At 42.5% G+C, this 18299-nt stretch overlaps 1 protein-coding gene across 1 annotated transcript in view; it reads right to left on the bottom strand.

The window, feature by feature from the left end:
- ints2 (integrator complex subunit 2) overlaps positions 1–18299 on the bottom strand; it is a 42151-nt gene that overhangs the window by 16133 nt on the left and 7719 nt on the right. The window contains exons 6-14 of the mRNA XM_068008492.1: positions 17999–18129; positions 16244–16417; positions 13661–13890; positions 13127–13252; positions 10220–10291; positions 8129–8243; positions 4690–4758; positions 3948–4082; positions 590–766 (exon numbers count right to left, since the gene is read on the bottom strand). Of these exons, the coding sequence (XP_067864593.1) occupies positions 590–766; positions 3948–4082; positions 4690–4758; positions 8129–8243; positions 10220–10291; positions 13127–13252; positions 13661–13890; positions 16244–16417; positions 17999–18129 (1229 nt within the window). The remainder of the gene's footprint in view (positions 1–589; positions 767–3947; positions 4083–4689; positions 4759–8128; positions 8244–10219; positions 10292–13126; positions 13253–13660; positions 13891–16243; positions 16418–17998; positions 18130–18299) is intronic.

An 18299-nucleotide genomic window follows, 5' to 3' on the forward strand; every position in this document is an offset into this window, starting at 1 on the left:
GCAGGCTATAAAACTGTGGAGGCATCATGCCAAGCCTAATCCAGTCCTTACCAATGTCCACACACGTGCAATCATAGCAATCAGGAATGGAAATCCTTACAAGTTTTCCCCTGGTGCTGCCCCAGCCAAACTCAGCTAACTCAGTGCAGACTAGAATTGAATGTGGGACCTTCTTCACCTGTATGGCTCAGACAGTGGGCCTGATTTTCCTTCGCTTAATGCTCCAGTTGTGTGCCAGTTCCTGAGGCGTTACGTGCAGGGATTAGGAGCGGCAACCCGTAACACTGTGCAACTTCCCTTCCCCAATTTGCTGCAAGCACCAATCCTCCGATGCTTGGTGCTCACATAAGCTATTTAAATGAGCTGAACCTAGAAACACAGGTGGGTTCAGCTGGGGTCAAGCCAGGTGCTTGCGGAAAGTGCATTGCCTGACATGCTCGGGGGGTGGGGGTGGGGGGAGGGATAGGAAGAGAATTTTTTTTTAAGTTTCCCAAAAAATGCAGTATCAAGGTACAGTATTCCACCAGCATGAACCACAACTTGCCACACTTTATTTCACACCCGCTGCCTTTACATATCCTTATCTCACCCAAGTAAGGCCGTTGAATACGTTGAGGACCTCCTGTTCTGTGATTGGTTGGTTTGTGGCCTCGGGGTTAGCCTTGGATGCTGGGGTTAGGATGGAGTTGATGTAAACATCGATCAGAGGGATTAGCTGAGGGTGCAGAGGGGTTGTCGTCTCACACATCTGTCTGTAAATCCAATCCTACAAGTGCAAACAACAAACAACATTTATTTTCATCAGCTTTCAAAAGAAACACCGAGTACTGTTTGTACAGTGGGTTTGTCAATGGATATTAGAATCTGGTTTGCAGACAGAATTCCCATTGTCCTTCATTACGGGTCTAGGACAGGTCACCACACTGTCCTGAGTGGGGAACAGGCATTTCCTAGGCACACACACCCATCAGAAACTGGACTGAGAAGACCAATGTTTATTTTATTTGGGCACATTACAGCGGAAACTTTCATGCCAATAGTCTAGGCTGGATTCAAACCCATGTGCCTGAATATTAAATATATTTATGCACATGTATTGATTACGGTACAGGTATTCCATATCTACAGATCCTCCTGCCATCTGCAACAGACAGAGAAATGAGACGTACTTCCAGGCACCGACCTATTTTCAGTAGAGATTCAGGCTGTTCTCCCTGCTCTGCACCAAGGAAAGTCACATCATCACTTGTGACTACTCCCTAGTGCAGTACTAAGGGAGTGCTGCACTGTCGGAGGAGCCGTCTTTCGGATGAGACGTTAAATCGAGGCCCTGTCTGCCCTTTCAGGTGGATGTAAAAAATCCCATGGCACTATTTAGAAGAGCAGGGGAGTTATCCCCGGTGTCCTGGTCAATATTTATCCCTCAACCAACATCACTAAAACAGATTATCTGATCATTATCTCATTGCTGTTGGCTACCGCATTTCCTACATCACAACAGTAACTGCACTTTAAAAGTACTTCATTGGTTGTAAAGCGTTCTGAGCTGTCCTGAGGTCATGAAAGGTGCTGTATAAATGCAAGTCTTTCTCTCTTTATTTTGCCATACAAGCATTTCTACATTTTCTTATTATTACTAAGGGGACATTAAGTGTTAAACTTTTCTTAACAATTAGTCCTCCTTTCTCAGTCCAAGACAGATGAAGGGCAAGTAGCCTCTGAGACATGGCTTGCGATCCTCTGGGACATGGCTTGCGATCCTCTGGGACATGGCTTGCGATCCTCTGGGACATGGCTTGCGATCCTCTGGGACATGGCTTGCGATCCTCTGGGACGGTCGAGAGCGATGCTGACTTGCCTTGCAATGTTTTTCCCTTCCTTCTCAGTGCTGACCCAGATTAAGATAAACAACAACTTGCATTTGTATAGAGCTTTTAACATTCCAAGGCACTTCACAGACAAAAATTGACACCAAGCCACATAAGGAGATATTAGGACAGGTGACCAAAAGCTTAGACAAAAGGTAGGTTTTAAGGAGCGTTTTAAAGGAGGGGAGAGAAGCGGAGAGGATTAGGGGGGGAATTCCAGAGCTTAGGACCGAGATGGCTGAAGGAACGGCCGCCAATTTTGGGGCGAAGGATATCGGGGACTTACAGGAAAGAATTTAACAGGTGGGGAATCATGGGACTTCAATTCCAACGGCACAGCGTCAAAGTGCACTAAAAAGCAGCCCTGCTGGAAATGTCTTTTAATCTGTAGTTTAATGTAATCACTTCAATCTTTTATCTCATTAATTGGCAGGAATGTATTTTATTTTTTGTGCCCACAGCATTCTCAACGGAGGGGACAGGTTTTATAGCTTTCCAGCTTTCACCTGGGAGCTGTTCTGTTGCCTAGACTGACCCAGTTTCATATTTTCCCTTTGTGTCTGTGGATAGGCATGTAATTCTTTTTTGTTTGGGCTCCTCCATAAGACAACCCATCAGATTTTTTTGTACCCTTCTCTGCAAATTTTTGTTTCTTCTTTCAGACGGTGAATTAGCACCAAGCTGACGGTGTGTTTCTATTTTAGATACTGGTTTGAAACAAGTAGCTACAGAGTCTGTTCCAGCCAGGCAGTACTGTTATATTTTCTGGCCTGGATTCAAATCCTCAAAAGCAGAAGAAAACCCCGTGTATGCACAAAGCTCTGCTCCCGGCCTCTGAATTTTAAATGCTGTGAGAACACAAATCATTTAAAAACAACTCTGTAAACCCAAACTAGGTTTGACGCTACACTGGAGTTATACTCCATAAAAGTGTCACAAGGTAATTACGGATGAGGAAAGTTATTTGGCCCATCTTATTTATCTATCCAGAAAGACCCTACATGCCCCACCCATTGCAGTATCTAGCTCTTTCTTAAACCATTGCCGGGTTTTCGCCCTCACTACTTTATCTGGAGGTACAATCCATGTATTAAATCACTCGGTGTAAAGAAGAACTTCTTTCTAATAATTTGAGCTGCTGTCCAGTGTTCTACTCTTGCAATTTACTCGGAGCTAATTTTCAGGATCCACCTTTTCAATAGCGTTTCCTATCTTTTATACCTCAATAAGATCACCTCTCAGAGACCTTTTAAGGCTGTGAAGTCAGTTACTCCAGTCTTTTTCTCATAACTCGACCTCTTACAGTAGGGATCAGCCTCAAGTCAAACCCAAGTGGTGCGAGACTCCTCCTCCGGGGAGCTTCACACTGCTCTGCTCTACGGTCAGGTTGGGACTCGACTTCAGAGTTGTACAGTCACTTTTTTGTTGCTACGTAGAAATCATTTTGTAGTGACGCAAATGTAGCAGTACTTCCTTAACACTAAGATTATTTGTTGGGATTCTATGCTGGCGCTATGAAACCTCATCACAAACATACAATGGGAATATCAATCAGCTCATTTCTAACATTATTTCTCACTTCATTATAATGTCCTTGCAGAGACAAATTAGGAATAACACATCTTAAAATATATAATTTAAATCTTACATGGAATTACAAAGAATATACAGCACAGAAACATGCCATTCGGCCCAACTGGTCTGTGCTGATGTTTATGCTCCATACGAGCCTCCTCCCACCTCTCATATCTTGCATTCCTGTCCACAAAGCTGTTGTTACGATTTTTGGTCACGCTTGTGTGTTAAAATTTACTACTTTAAATTGCTATGTAAACATTTCCCATTAAATTGTGTTATGTTAACTGTCACAATATATTTTCATGCTGTCACCACTAGTTGGCTACATGCAGCGAGCTATTGAAGTCTCTTTCCCGACTCCATCACCATCTTGTACACTAAAAAGAACCTTACATCCATTGACTGACCGTTGGCAATGCCATGGGCAAACTAGAAGTCCATATGATATTTAAAAAATTACATTTCTGAATACAGTAAATGCAAATATAAGTACTTCAGTACCTTGATTGAAACCTTGTGCTTGGTGAAAGCACGACTTCTTAACAACTGGTAAATGCAGTGTATGGGCAAGAACCCAGTGATGGTGGCACTCAGGTTGCTGGTAACAGGAACTCGCACGGCATGGGCAGTAACTACCTAAAATTAGAAAGAAATACAAGAATGTGATTAGCAGGTCATTAAATTTAATATTTAAAATGAAAGTCTGTCATATCAAAATTTATCCCACACACTGCATCGCACACTGGCAGGAAGGAGGTTTACATGTGTCATCCTTCTACCTGCCCAGTTCCTGATCTTAGGCCTTCAGGAGGTGCTGAGGTACTTCACCCCTCGGCAGGCAAGAATCAGCAGGATGAACCATTACTGCACATGACCCGGTAGCTTGTTATGAAGGGGCACTAGCAGATATCTGGAAATGCACCAACTCTCTCAACAGCGGGACGTCCCACTAAACGATAGGGCAATGGAGACAGGATGAATGGCCTCTTCTCATTTTCACGGTCATGCTCTAAATATGTTCCTGCGAGAAGTGATAAGCCCTGTGTAAATGTAAGTTCTTTCTTTCTATGTTAGTTGAAAAACAAGGGAGAGTGCAGAGGGTCACAGGATGAAAGTTTCAAGACAAGTACAATGAGATTTGTGATTCAAATTGGACAAGAATTGAACACTTTACAGCTGCTAATATTGCTCCCCTATATACAAATGCAAAGGTAAAGAAGGTGTGAGCAAGCTGTGGACTCACCTGTTCTGTGAATATCTCTTGTGTGAAGATGGTTTTCATCCTGTTCAGTGAGCTTGGTTTAATTGCAATCTAAGCCAGAAATTATAAAGCTGTTACTTCCAGTTTCTTTAAACAGGGATGACTAGACAGAAAATAGCAGCATGGCCTCAATACAGCCCCCAACATGCATAGCCTTATCTCAGAGCAACACAGATTTACAAAGTTAACATTTAAGAGGTCATTTTCTGACCACATTGCCGGAATTTCCAATACTGGTGAGGGAGGCTCTTTGCCTGCAGCATGCAGTCCGAAAATCACCAACCTCCACCCCTACCTCAGCCCACCTGCCAATGAAACCCTTATCCATGCCTTTGTCACCGCCAGACTAGACTATTCCAATGCTCCCTTGGCCGGCTTCCTATCCTCCATACTCCATACACTTGAAACTAAAACTACAGCCCGTATCCTGTCCCATACCAAATCCTGCTCACCTATCACCCCTGTCCATGCTGACCTACATTGGCTCTTGGTCCCCCAACACCTCAAGTTTAAAATTCTCATCCTTCTGTTAAAATCCCTTCATGGCCGAATGCCCCCCAAACTCTCCATTCCTCTGACAATAGCCTGTTGTACATGCCCCCTCCCTTTGCCCCACTGTTGGCAGCCACATCTTCAGCCTCCAAGGTCTCACGCCCTGGAATTCCTTCCCAAAATCCCTCCACCTCTCCAATTCCCTATCCTCTTTTATGAACCTCTTTGAAACACACCTCTGACTAAGCTTTTGGTCACCTATCCTAATATTGCCTTCTTTGTCTTGATTATGTTTTTGTAAAGTACTTTGGGGCATTTTTCTATGTTGAAGGTGCAATATAAATGCAAATTGTCGTTGTTTAAATACAACATTCTGCCTCCAATCACACTGTGTATTTATTATCTTTCATCCTGTCATGCCATACCAAGCCTCGGTTGAGAGGGAGCACCTCTGCTTTTGGGTGACTACTCTGTAATCAGGCCTTCAGAAGAATGAGGAAGTGGGCTGAGATAACCCAATTTGTCCTTCAATTTTCTCTCTATTCTTCAGGGCACAAGAGAAAAACTGCCCTACACTCTGCTCAGTTTCTCTTCCCGATAGGAATGGAGAAACTGGGAACTTGCTATATGGAAACTCCCAAGCAAACTTGCATTTTACCACTCGAGAGAGCAGTGAGTCAGCCCTGGGACTAAAAGCTGACAAATCCCCTGGACCCGATGGCCTACTTCCTAGGGTTCTAAAAGAGGTGGCTGAATAGATAGTGGATGCATTGTTTGTGATCTTCCAAAATCCCCTCGATTCTAGAACAGTCCCAGTGGATTGGAAAGTAGCAAATGTAACCCCGCTATTCAAGAAAGGAGGGAGAGAGAACAGGCGGTTAGCCTGACATCAATCATCAGGAAAATGCTGGAATCCATTATTAAGGACATGGTAACAGGGCACTTAGAAAATCATAATATGATTAGGCAGAGTCAACATGGTTTCATGAAAGGGAAATAGTGTTTGACAAATCTATTCGAGTTTTTTGAAGATGTAACTAGCAGAGTAGATAGAGAGGAACCAGCAGATGTAGTGTATTTAGATTTTTAAAAGGCATTCGATAAGGTGCCACACAAAAGGTTGTTACACAAAATAAGGGCTCATGGGGTTGGGGGTAATATATTTGCATGGATAGAGGATTGGTGAATGATAGAAAACAGAGAGTAGAAATAAACGGGTCATTTTCAGGTTGACAGCTGTAACTAGTGGGGTGCCGCAAGGATCGGTGCTTGGGCGACAGCTATTTCTAATCTATATTAAAGACTTACATGAAGAGACCGAGTGGGAAAGTAAGCTGTGAAGAGGACACAAAGAGTCTGCAAAGGGATATAGACAGGTTAAGTGAGTGGACAAGAAGGTGGCAGAGGGAGTATAATGTAGAGAAATGTGAAGTTATTCACTTTGGTAGGAAGAACAGAAAAACAGAATATTTTTTAAATGGTGAGAATCTATTAAATGTTGGTGTTCAGAGGGATTCGGGTGTCCTGGTACACGAAGCACAGAAAGTTAACATGCGGGTACAGCAAGCAATTAGGAAGGCAAATGGTATGCTGGCCTTAATTGCAAAGGGGTTGGAGTACAAGAGTAAGGAAGTCTTGCTGCAATTGTATAGGGCTTTGGTGAGGCCCCACCTGGAGTACTGTGTACAGTTTTAGTCTCCTTACCTAAGGAAGAATATACTTGCCTTAGAGGCGGTGCAATGAAGGTTCACTAGATTGATTCTTGGGATGAGAGGGTTGTCCTATGAGGAGAGACTGAGCAGAATGGGCCTATACACTCTGGAGTTTAGAAGAATGAGAGGTGATCTCATTGAAACATGTAAAATTCTAAGAGGGCTTGACAGGGTAGATGCTGAGAGGCAGTTTCCCCTATCTAGAGAGGCATTTTATTTTTATTCATTGGGATGTGGGCATCACTGGCAAGGTCAGCATTTATTGCCCATCCCTAATTGCCCTTGAGAAGGTGGTGGTGAGCCTCCTTCTTGAACCGCTGCAGTCCGTGTGGTGAAGGTTCTCCCACAATGCTGTCAGATAGGGAGTTCCAAGATTTTGACCCAGCGACGATGAAGGAACGGTGATATATTTCCATGTCAGGATGGTGTGTGACTTGGAGGGGAACATGCCGGTGGTGGCATAGTCTCAGGAGAAGGGGTCGGCTATTTAGGACTGAGATGAGGAGGAATTTCTTCACTCAGAGGGTTGTGAATCTTTGGAATTATCTACCCCAGAGGGCTGTGGGTGCTCAGTCGTTGAGCATATTCAAGGCTGAAATCGACAGATTTTTGGACTCTAAGGAATCAAGGGATATGGGGATTGGGCGGGAAAGTGGAGCTGAGGTTGAAGATCAGCCATGATCTTACTGAATAGCGGAGCAGGCTTACGTTCTATTTCTTATGTTCACATCAACAACCGGCACCGACATATAATTTCTGTTCCCTTTCTGCCAAATTCAGTTTCGATTTTCCATAAAAACATCGCAGCTGTTTTCAATAGATTTTGTGTATTACTGGTAATATATTAGGGTTTCAGTATTAGTCATGAACAGCTGCAAATTCTTGAGCTTAACAACCACAACACTTCCAACATCTGCTTCAATGCTACAGCAGAAGCCGAATAACTCTCCAGAGGGAGGGAACATTGGCCCCTGTTAGCTCTTGTATGTGCCCTGGTGACTAAGACAGCATTAGCTGCAGCCTGGGATCAGGTCACTTACAAGTGATGAAAATCCTGGGTGAACAGAATAAAATAAAGTGCGTGCGCTCGCGCGTGAGTGGTGAATACCCCAAAAAGATCGAAAAAAAAGTTTTGAAAGAGAAGCCTTTAGCTAAAGGGTAACTGCTTTCATTTTCTCAACTCCTGTAAACTACAAAAAAAATGGAGTCAGACTTACCTTCATACCCAGAGTGGAGCAGACCAAGTCAATGATGGCATTGAGTTGGTTGCTATGGAAATACATTGCAACCAATAGCAGCATCTCACCAAATGAAGCTGAGACCCCTGTGGTACTGGAACATACACAAGAAAACAGTGTTACCTCACCATCCAATTGATGTGGGCAATCTATTAACCTTTCATCTCAAAAGCCAATTTGGACAGCAGAGTGTTAAAACACAGCCCATTAATATTTGTGACCTATTTTCTAACCCAGCCCAGACAAATCTAAAAAAAGAATCATAATTTTTAAACTGGTCATTTTACTTAGGTACTGTCTCCATTTGTTATTCGCCCCTCCCCTTTGGGTGCTCAACGCATATCGCACCTGTCCCACGACAGAGGGTGTGCTAGGAGTCTGCTCCCAGGCCACTGCCAATGTTACTCGAGTTGTACATTTGGAAGTTTTGAGAGAACCCATCATACTTCAGACATCAAACTTCAAAGTGTCAAAGGTACATTATATATACATACACATATATATATATGTGTATGTATATATATATATATATATATATATGTATATGTATGTATGTATGTATATATATGTATATGTATGTATGTATGTATGTATATATATATATGTGTATGTATGTATGTATGTATATATGTATATACACGTATATATATATATACACGTATGTATATATATACACGTATGTATATATATACACGTATGTATATATATACATACACATATATACATACACATATATACATACACATATATACACACACACATATACACACACATATATATACACACATATATATACACACACACACATATATATACACACACACATATATACACACACACATATATATATATACATACACCCATATATATATACATACACACACATATATATATACATACACACACACATATATATACATACACACACACATATATATACATACACACACACATATATATACATACACACACACATATATATACATACACACACATATATATATATATATATAAATAAAAGAGGTAATTTCTTATTGAGGACAATTATAGGTTATTTGCTGTTGCTGAGATAAGTTTACATGTTGTCCTAGAGCTGGAAATTTACAACTACCTGGCAATCTGCAGAATTTCCTCATCAAACAGCAGTTAACTTCAGGGTTATGCTTATCTACAGCAATTAGACTTTGTAGCCTTAAAAAAAGACTTGCATTTATACAGCGCCTTTCACGACCTCAGGACATCTCCAAGTGCTTTACAGCCAATGAAGTACTTTTGAAGTACAGTCACTGTTGTAATGTAAGAAACGGGCAGCCAATTTACACACAAGATCCCACAAACAGCAATATAACGTCCAGATAATCTGTTTTGATGATGTTGATTGACGGATAAACGTTGCCCAGGACACCGGGGAGAACTCCCCTGCTCTTTTTCGAGATGGTGCCATGGGATCTTTTACTTCCACCTGAGGGGGCAGGCAGGGCATCAGTTTAATGCCTCACCCGAAGGACAGATCTGCGTTAACACGTTAGCAGCTGAATGGTATATTATGCATTACATGGTATGATGCTCTTGTCGTTATAAAACTGCGTATCATCTGACTTACCGTAAGCAAAGCCACAGGAGGTCTGCTCGTATTGATCAAAGAAAAACTTGCATTAGCATCTATCACATCGCATAGACACATCTCTAAGTGCTTCATGTACACTGAATTACTTTGCAATGCACTGACTGGTTATGTAGTCAAATGTGGCAGCCATTTTGAGTACAGCAAAATCCCACACATACTAACGAGATAGATGACCAGTTCATTTGTATTTTGGTGGTGTTGGTTGAGAGGAAAGCTGGCCAAGACACTGGGAGAACTTGCTGCTCTAATTAAATGCTCTCACCTGGATTAGATTTGGCTGACAAGGTAACTTGTTAGATGATGCCGCCATCTGGTCCAACTAGGGTCAGCTGCTCCTTATTGACTTTACACCATAAGTCAACTTAAAATTCTAACCTGAGACCTTATTTTACAGGTAAAATGTAGAAACACTCTGAAAGCATGCACCCAACATTGGATCTCACCTCTCAAAATATGCCTCCTCTCTGATCATCCAGCTTAACCACATCACTGTCATTTGCTCCTGTTCAGGTGTGCTGCAAACAAAATTAATTAAAATATGAAATTCTGAATGCAAGAGCCAAACTTGCACAATTAGCTTTGTTTTGTTTCTTCTCTTCCTCCATAACTGAAGTTATTCTTCTCCAGACGTCATCAATCATTTAATAATAAGCCTTCCATTTATATAGGACCTTATTACGTAGAAACGTTTCAAAGTGCTTCCAACAATGAATTACTTTTAAAGACTTATGTTGGGAAATGCACCAGCCATTCTGCACCAGCAACATCCCAAGAAATAGCCAGATGAGGATCAACTAGTCAACCTATTTATTGGTGGTATAGGCTGAGGGAGAAGTGTTGCCCAGGACACCCAGAAAAGTACATGCTCTTCTTCAACTAGTAGCATGGGATTTTTAATGCCCATCTGAACTACTGGAACGGGCAGGTGGGACTCAGTTTATCATCTCCACTGACAATACAGGACTCCATTTCAGAACTGCACTTCTTAACTAATGGGACAGACATTTAACCTACCCCCAAATCTCTGCCGTAGCTGGGCGGTGAATTAAACCGCCTCAGGGCAAATTGTGCCCAATTCTCTCTTCTTGTGAGGAAGCACCTTCTACCTGCATACCCTCCCAACATTAGGGCCCACAGTATGAGGGACAGTAATCAGAAATTTGCCATCGTACATACTCTCTGACAGTGCAATAGGACAGGCTTTGTTGTAAAACAGACTAAACATTTTTTATTGTGTGCTTTGACCACATCATCTTTAGCCTTGTTAAGCAAAAGGACAAAAATTATAAAGCATCTCAAATGTCATTTCTACCAAGAAGCTGGGGATTTAATATGAAGATTGCTTAACAAGAGTAAGCAACCTTGGATACTTAGTCAAAACATACCATCTACTCTGAAATACTTACGAACAAAGATTTAGAATGATCTCAGCTAGGAAAATAAAATTGAAGAAATTTTGCAGATTTCGGTATGGAAAGCAGACTGTCGGAGAATAACAGCCCAAAAATGACACAAGCCAGGTCTTATAAGGCAGCGGGAGGGAATCTTGATCTTGGTTATAAGAGCTGAAAGGTTACTTGCTCATTTGGTCAATTCTAGAAAAGGTATAAAGGAACCACTCGTCCATTCTGTATATGTGTTTGTCTGTACTTGTATATACGTGGCCACATTGTAAAATTTTTTTGGAGGGTCAGAGATCCCTGTGTTCGGCTCAGTCTTATTGATCACCCTTGGGCTATGTACTAAGAAGGTGAGTGGTTAATCTGCCCCAAGACACCTGTCAATGATACCCCTATCTGGCCACTTTGTGGCCTGGGAATAACGTTTCTTTTGGTTTGTGTTTCTCCTTTTGCTCAGTGTCTCTTCTAAAACAGTGTGGCTATGAATGGAATGTGGCAAAATGGAGGAATTGAACTTGTCTTGATTTTTTTTTCTCTTCGTGGGGTTCCAACTCATTACTGGTGAATTGGACCTAGGCTTCTGTAAAGTGTTTTCTTCTTAAGACTTTTTTCCTTTCTCTGTAGATTCTCCCTGATCCACACACCATACCTTACCATGAAGGCAGGCAGACTACCTATTCCCAGACCTCAGTCCGTGCCATGCTTTAATTAGGCAACTGGAATTCACTTGGGGGTGATTCTCCTTCCCTTCTGGCAGCTGTCAAGGACCATGTTCAAGTGGCCATTCATTATACGTGAGCCGGGACAGCTATGTGACCATGTAGCCCAACCCTGTACTGCCATTGTCCACACTCCTGTACTTTCTAACTTGGATCACTTTTTTAGTGCCAATTTTCTACCTGAATCCTTGGTTCCCTGGGTGCTGGTCACTTTGACTAAAGGCCCTTTCTTTAAGTGTCATCTTTGACAATGAGTACTGATAGCTCAGCCAGGACAGTAGCCTATCAGGGGAGCAAGATGTTTACAAAGAGCTGTATTTATTTTTACCTCAAAACAGACTGCTTCCTAAACCAAAATGAGTGATTTGACAGGTCTGGTAGTCATTAGTTTGCTATTGATAGACGCAAGAGGTGTCTCTCATGCACGCACAGTTAATGATTGTGTCTAAATACATCACATGACTTTTGGCAGCAGGTTCCTTATCTGCTACTAGGTGGAACTTTTCTTCCAGTAATTGGTCATTCAATAGTTACAGAAAAGAAATGAAGTTATTATAGAGACTACATACCTGGAAGTGATTACAGGGCAGTAATTGAATCAAGGGGTTAAGATGACTCCATAAACCAAAAGGATAAAAATAAGTGGTTTAGACTATTCTTTGTAACCAAAGATTAGATTACAGCTTTAAATACCACTCCCTGGTTTCGACTGTTTAGTCTATTTTCAATCCTACTATGCTGTCAACAGCTGTCAAGTGCGGATGCTGACTGTCAATGTGCGTTGTGTCCTTGATGGATGATGAGGTTTATTAAGAGATAAATCTGCAGTTAATTACTGGCAAATTCAGCGCTCAGCATAAATTTACAATCAAATGTCAAAATCCTCTGCTCTTTTGTTACTATTTGTTACATGTGCTATTTCCTTTTCTTCTCTCAATTTCCTTTCCTCTTCTCTTGAAGGCAGTGACACTTACTAGTGTATTGTCCACAGGCACCGACGGCCTTTTAGTACCTTTCTCAAGTGGCTATTCTTCATTCGTGGGCCCGCACAGTGATTGTTTATTTGCAGCAGCCAAGTCCGATCCTGTTCTCACCAGATTTCCACATGTGCACTTTCCAGCAGGGGTCACTAAGTAACAAATAGGAGTGGGAACCATGGCTGATTTTACCTCTCCCAGTCCAGGGGCACAGATCCAACCGTAGACCTCTGATTTACTTAGAGGGCACTTACCTGACTAAACTGGGAAATGCCAGCAGCATGCAGAAGGACAGGGACACAAAGCGGACGCCAGCCGGTGTTGCTGGTGGACGGCTTGTCATCAACTGTAAAAGCTGCTCAGCTTCCTCGTCGGTAGGCCTAGATGACAAGATCACAGACAGCATTACAATAATATACTGACAGCACAAGGAGAAAAACAAAGGAGCTGCCGCTTATATATAACAGGGAAGGATTAAGGGAGGGGTCAATGATATTTTGCATTGGAAACTGTGGAGTGGTGCATTAGTAATATGGGTTATAATGGCTGGTCACACAATTATTTGCTGCTATTTGACAGCTTACCTCAGTAGTTTTTTTGTGACTTTTCAAGACATCACCTGTAAAAGTGGTGAGACATCAAATTTGCATTTTTACCCCTTTTTAAAAACTCGTCTTCTGCTTCCCTTTTCTAATAATTCAGTAACCTATGATGCACAGCCTGCTTTCAATATCCCTCAAACAATAATCCCTGCCCAGAAACCTTTTAAGTATTATCTCAGTCCGTACTTGAGTCCAGCGATTCCCATGAGCGCACAGTAGAGCCGCAGCATTGCGCTTGCCTTCACCACGTTTTCCTCCTTCAGTGCCGAGTACACCGATATGTTAGGTTCCATGTCTGTATCTGCCATGTCCTCGCCAATGCGACCGCTGCTGACCGTCGGAAGAATTGCCATTAGTTCTAGTAGCAGCTGCCGCCTCATCTGCCACAGCACAGAGCTGCTGCGTTCCCGCTTCCGCTGCACAAAATAAAAAACTTGGAAGTTACACTCTGCACTCAAGTACTTTTTTTTTTAAATGGGATGGGGAATTAACTAGCAGGTTAGTAACTAAGTCCTTGTAGTGCACCAGTCTCTACTACCTAAAAGATAGAAAAGCCTGGAAAGCTTTTCAACAGATCCCTCCCGCTGCATGGCTCGGACACCCACTATATCCCAATAAGGAAGGCAGGTAAGTGATCCAGAATCATCCTGTCTTTCTGTAATGAACTGCCTCCACTTTCTGCCATCTTTGCTTCCTTCAAAAGTGTTTTTTTTATTTCCCTTAGAAATTCCTTCTTGGTCTCAAGATGACCAACAACAACTTGCATTTATATAGTGCCTTTAATGTAGTAAAATGTCCCAAGGCACTTCACAGGAACGTAATCAGACAAAAATTGATACCGAGCCAAAGGAGATATTAGGATGGGCGACTAAAAGCTTGGTCAAAGAGGTAGGTTTTAAGAAACGTCATAAAGGAGGAGAGAGGGGTGGAGAGGCGGAAAGGTTTAGGGAAGGAATTCCAGAGCTTGGAGTCTAGGTGGCGCAAGGCACGGCAGCCAATGGTGGATATGGGTTGGAGAGTTTATATGGAGGGAGAGGTTAAAAGGATGACAGGAGGACAACTGAACTCAGAGAAGAGAGGGCAAAGTGAGGTTGAAATCACAAAGGATGAGAAGTCGCTCAGTGCAGAGGCTGATGGAGGAAAGCAGTGAGGATATCTCGGTGAGAAACTTAACATGGGGCTTGGGTGGGCGTTAGAGAATGAAGATTTTAAAGGAGAGGCGAGAGGGATGGGACACAGTGAGGTGCTCAAAAGAGAAGGTGCCAGAGGAGTAGGGGGACAGACCAAGGTGAGATATGGGTGTTTTGGGCAGGGCAGGAGGTGGAAAGTATAGCTAGGCGAGGAGGCTTCAGTAAGCCCAAATGGTTTTCACATACATAACTGCAGATTTCCCGCACTAGTGGATCTGACAGCAAGTCAGACGATACAATGCTTTATGAAATTTAGGATGAAATGCCTGGCTTTCTTTCTCTTCCTTTAAAAAACATTTTGCATCTGTAACAAAGTGCGAAGTCTGGAGTATGACAAATAGGTGTTAGATTCGAGATGAAAGATAAACATATTCTGGTCTTTTTTCCACCTGCATTCCTACAGGCTCTTACTCCTCTCTATGTCCACATCATATTGAAATCAAGACACATTGCACTTTCCCCTACTCCAACTCATTCTTTCCCAGGACTTTAAAACTGTGGAGCTCCTCACTTCCCTCAGTATTTTCTTCCTCCTATCACCTTCAGGCTTTTAAATCCTAAGGTTGGCGTCACCTAATCATTATTTCCTGATTTACTTCTCTTTTTCTCTTTTCAACCTTGCCATCCTGTATTATGGGATTTAACCCTTCATCTCAGTTTCTTAATAAAAAAAAATACATAAATGTATGAAGGTTTCTCCCTTCAGGATCCTGATGCGGTGAGTTCTTGTTAAAATGCGTTTACCTTGGAGTCATTGAGTCCTGATGTGAGGCTCTTGTGCACTCTATAGCAATATCGGCTTAACAACATAAGAAGTAGGAGCAGGTGTAGGTCTATATGGCCCCTTGAGCCTGCTCCGCCATTCAATAAGATCATGACTGTTGAGTCGGTGGCATTGGAGACCCATTTTCTCCTGGGTCTCTATCTGCTGCTGCAATTGGTGTTGCCCACGATGGACTTCTTAACGCACTGAGCCGGCGCAGCGCATCAACAACAACAACTTGCATTTATATCGTGCCTTTAACGTTGTAAAACTCCCCGAGGCGCTTCACAGCAGTGTTATCAAACAAAATGTGACAGCGAGTCACATAAGGAGATATTAAGACAGGTGACCAAAAGCTTGGTCAAAGAGGTAGGTTTTAAGGAGCGTCTTAAAAAGGAGGAGAGAGGGGCAGAGAGGTTTAGGGAGGGAATTCCAGAGTTTAGGGTCTAGGCAGCTGAAGGCACGGCCGCCAATGGTGGAGCGATGAAAATCGAATTGCGCAAGAGGCCAGAATTAGAGTGCACGATTGAACGTAGAACGTACGCATGTCATGACGTAAAATTACACTGTGGCATTTGCACGTATGGCACACTGGGCTGTCTCAGTTTCTATTCCTGGCTCATGCTCTAATGTTTCCAAAAAAAGAGAGAATTAAAACAAAATTAAACAAGAGCAATCGAATCATTAAAAGGTCCTAAGTCTCAGGGGTGTTGTAGATCTGTTGAAGGCTTTCCCATCAAGTTGCAAATTCGTTTTCCAAATCAGCCTGATAAGGCTAATTTGCAAGCAGCCACCCCTTCAGTCCCTACTCCTCACCTGCTGTCCATTGCGGATGAACATTCCAAACCAGGTTCTCACTTTAGCATTAGTTCCCAGCAATAAGCCACTAACAAAGGAGACTAGGTCAGTCACAGTATCTTCAGAGCCGTCATTCTTGCACTGATCCAGGGTCAGAGCCACTCCGAGGCCTGGGAGGTGGCACTCCTCCACCTGTTACACAATACAAAAGGAGATAAGAACAGAAGAAAATCCAGTCAGAAAAGGCCATTCAGCCCATTAAGCCTGCTCCATCCACAATCCATGTATGATTATTCCACCATGCATTCCCCCCTCCTCCCGTTGACCTTTTACTTTAGTGAGCACCAAGTTCCTTTCCCTGCCTTCCATGAAAAAAAAGCAAGTCGTGTTAGTATCTCTAACTTTAATATCCCATTCTCAACAGATAATGATCCCGCTCCCTTTAAAAGGTGCCAACTGACCCCAAAGCAATTACCTTCTCTGGAAGAAAAAGAGCTTTCTCTACACTCGAGGCTGGTGAATTTTATATATTTTTTTAAAACCAAGCTATAAAAAACATTGGCAATATTTTAAGAATTACATTTTTGTTCTTTGATAACAAGACGTGGTTTCCACTACATAAACTGGAATTTTGCAGAGTACACACACCGTTTAGGGCTCTTGATCACAAACCAATATAAAACCTGCTTCTTGTCAAACCAGCCCGTTATGAAGAGGGTGAACAAACATTCTCCAGCCTGATTGGGTCATCAGAGGAGCTACCAGACAAGACAGAGTCTGGTCACTTCCCCAGAGGGAGGAGAAGAGGAAAACTGGGACTCTACCCATTAACTCACACCAGCCAGTTACGAGATGAAATTGTTAGAGGCCTGTGTCAAGTGGTGGCCATTCTGCCAGGATGGTTTATTTTTTTTGGGGGGGGGGGGGCAGGGGCTGTGGCTCTTGAAGGCCCCAAAGTCTAACTGCTGTTAATTAAACACTGGGTGAGGTTAGAGTTTAATGCTCTTCAGGCTGCAGGTTAGAACCCTGGATGAAATGCCTGGTTAGCTTTTAAAAAAAAAGTATGATTGGTAAGCTTAGTTAGAGGTGACAGACATTCTTGACTCTTGTATCAATGAATTAAATTCAATTGCTAGGGGAGTTTCTCTGTACATTTGAGATGACTGGCTTTCTTTCTTCATATTTTAATTTTTTTTTTAAGTGCAACACTGAAATTTGCATGCATTAAATGAGATGTAATGGACACAGATATGCGTTAGATGTACGGTTTTCATTATATTAACAAACAACATAGCTATAAAAATTGATTCCAGGACCTCTGTAGCACTAAGATTGTTCATCAGCGCCACCAGCAGGCAGCTGAGCAAACAAATCGCATCCTCTTTAAGGGCTGACACCTAATCCATTCAGGTGTACTATGGTGAAGGTGAATGTGAATGAAGATGGACTGGTTCTCAAGTTGAGCAGATCAATTACAAGAATTTACAGCACAGAAACAGACCGTTCAGCCCAACTGGTCTATGCCAGTGTTTATTCTCCAAATGAGCCTCCTTCCACCCCTCTTCATCTCACCCTATCAGCATAACCAAAATGTTACAATGCTCCACCCCATTGCCGCGGGATGATCGAGTAGATACTGACTGAAAATGACCACAGATACACAATGTCGGACAGCATTAGGATTTGAGCTAAAAACCGCCTATAGAATGGATATGCTACCAGATTTCTGCCAGTGCCTGTGCACAAGTGACAAAGTGTGAAATCATCTCTTACCACCATGGCTCGGACATTTAGGGCTTGGGTCGGATTCATCTTGCACAGCTGTCGAAGCGCCTCGGTTCTGCGCCGGCCCCCAACACTCTCCTCATCCTGCCGCTCACCGTTTTTTATTAAGCCCCTACAAACTGAACAGCAAAGCCTTTGTACACAAACCCACGATATTGTCACAGGGGTAATAACAAATTGGTGAAAATCAGAGTACGATTATATTTTGTACAACTACATAATTAAAGTTATATTTTAAATTATTATTTTTCTTCCATTACATGAACTTCCCCAATGGCAAGTACCATCT

This window comes from Heptranchias perlo, chromosome 28 (genome assembly GCF_035084215.1).
Source record: "Heptranchias perlo isolate sHepPer1 chromosome 28, sHepPer1.hap1, whole genome shotgun sequence".
Lineage (NCBI taxonomy): Eukaryota > Metazoa > Chordata > Chondrichthyes > Hexanchiformes > Hexanchidae > Heptranchias > Heptranchias perlo.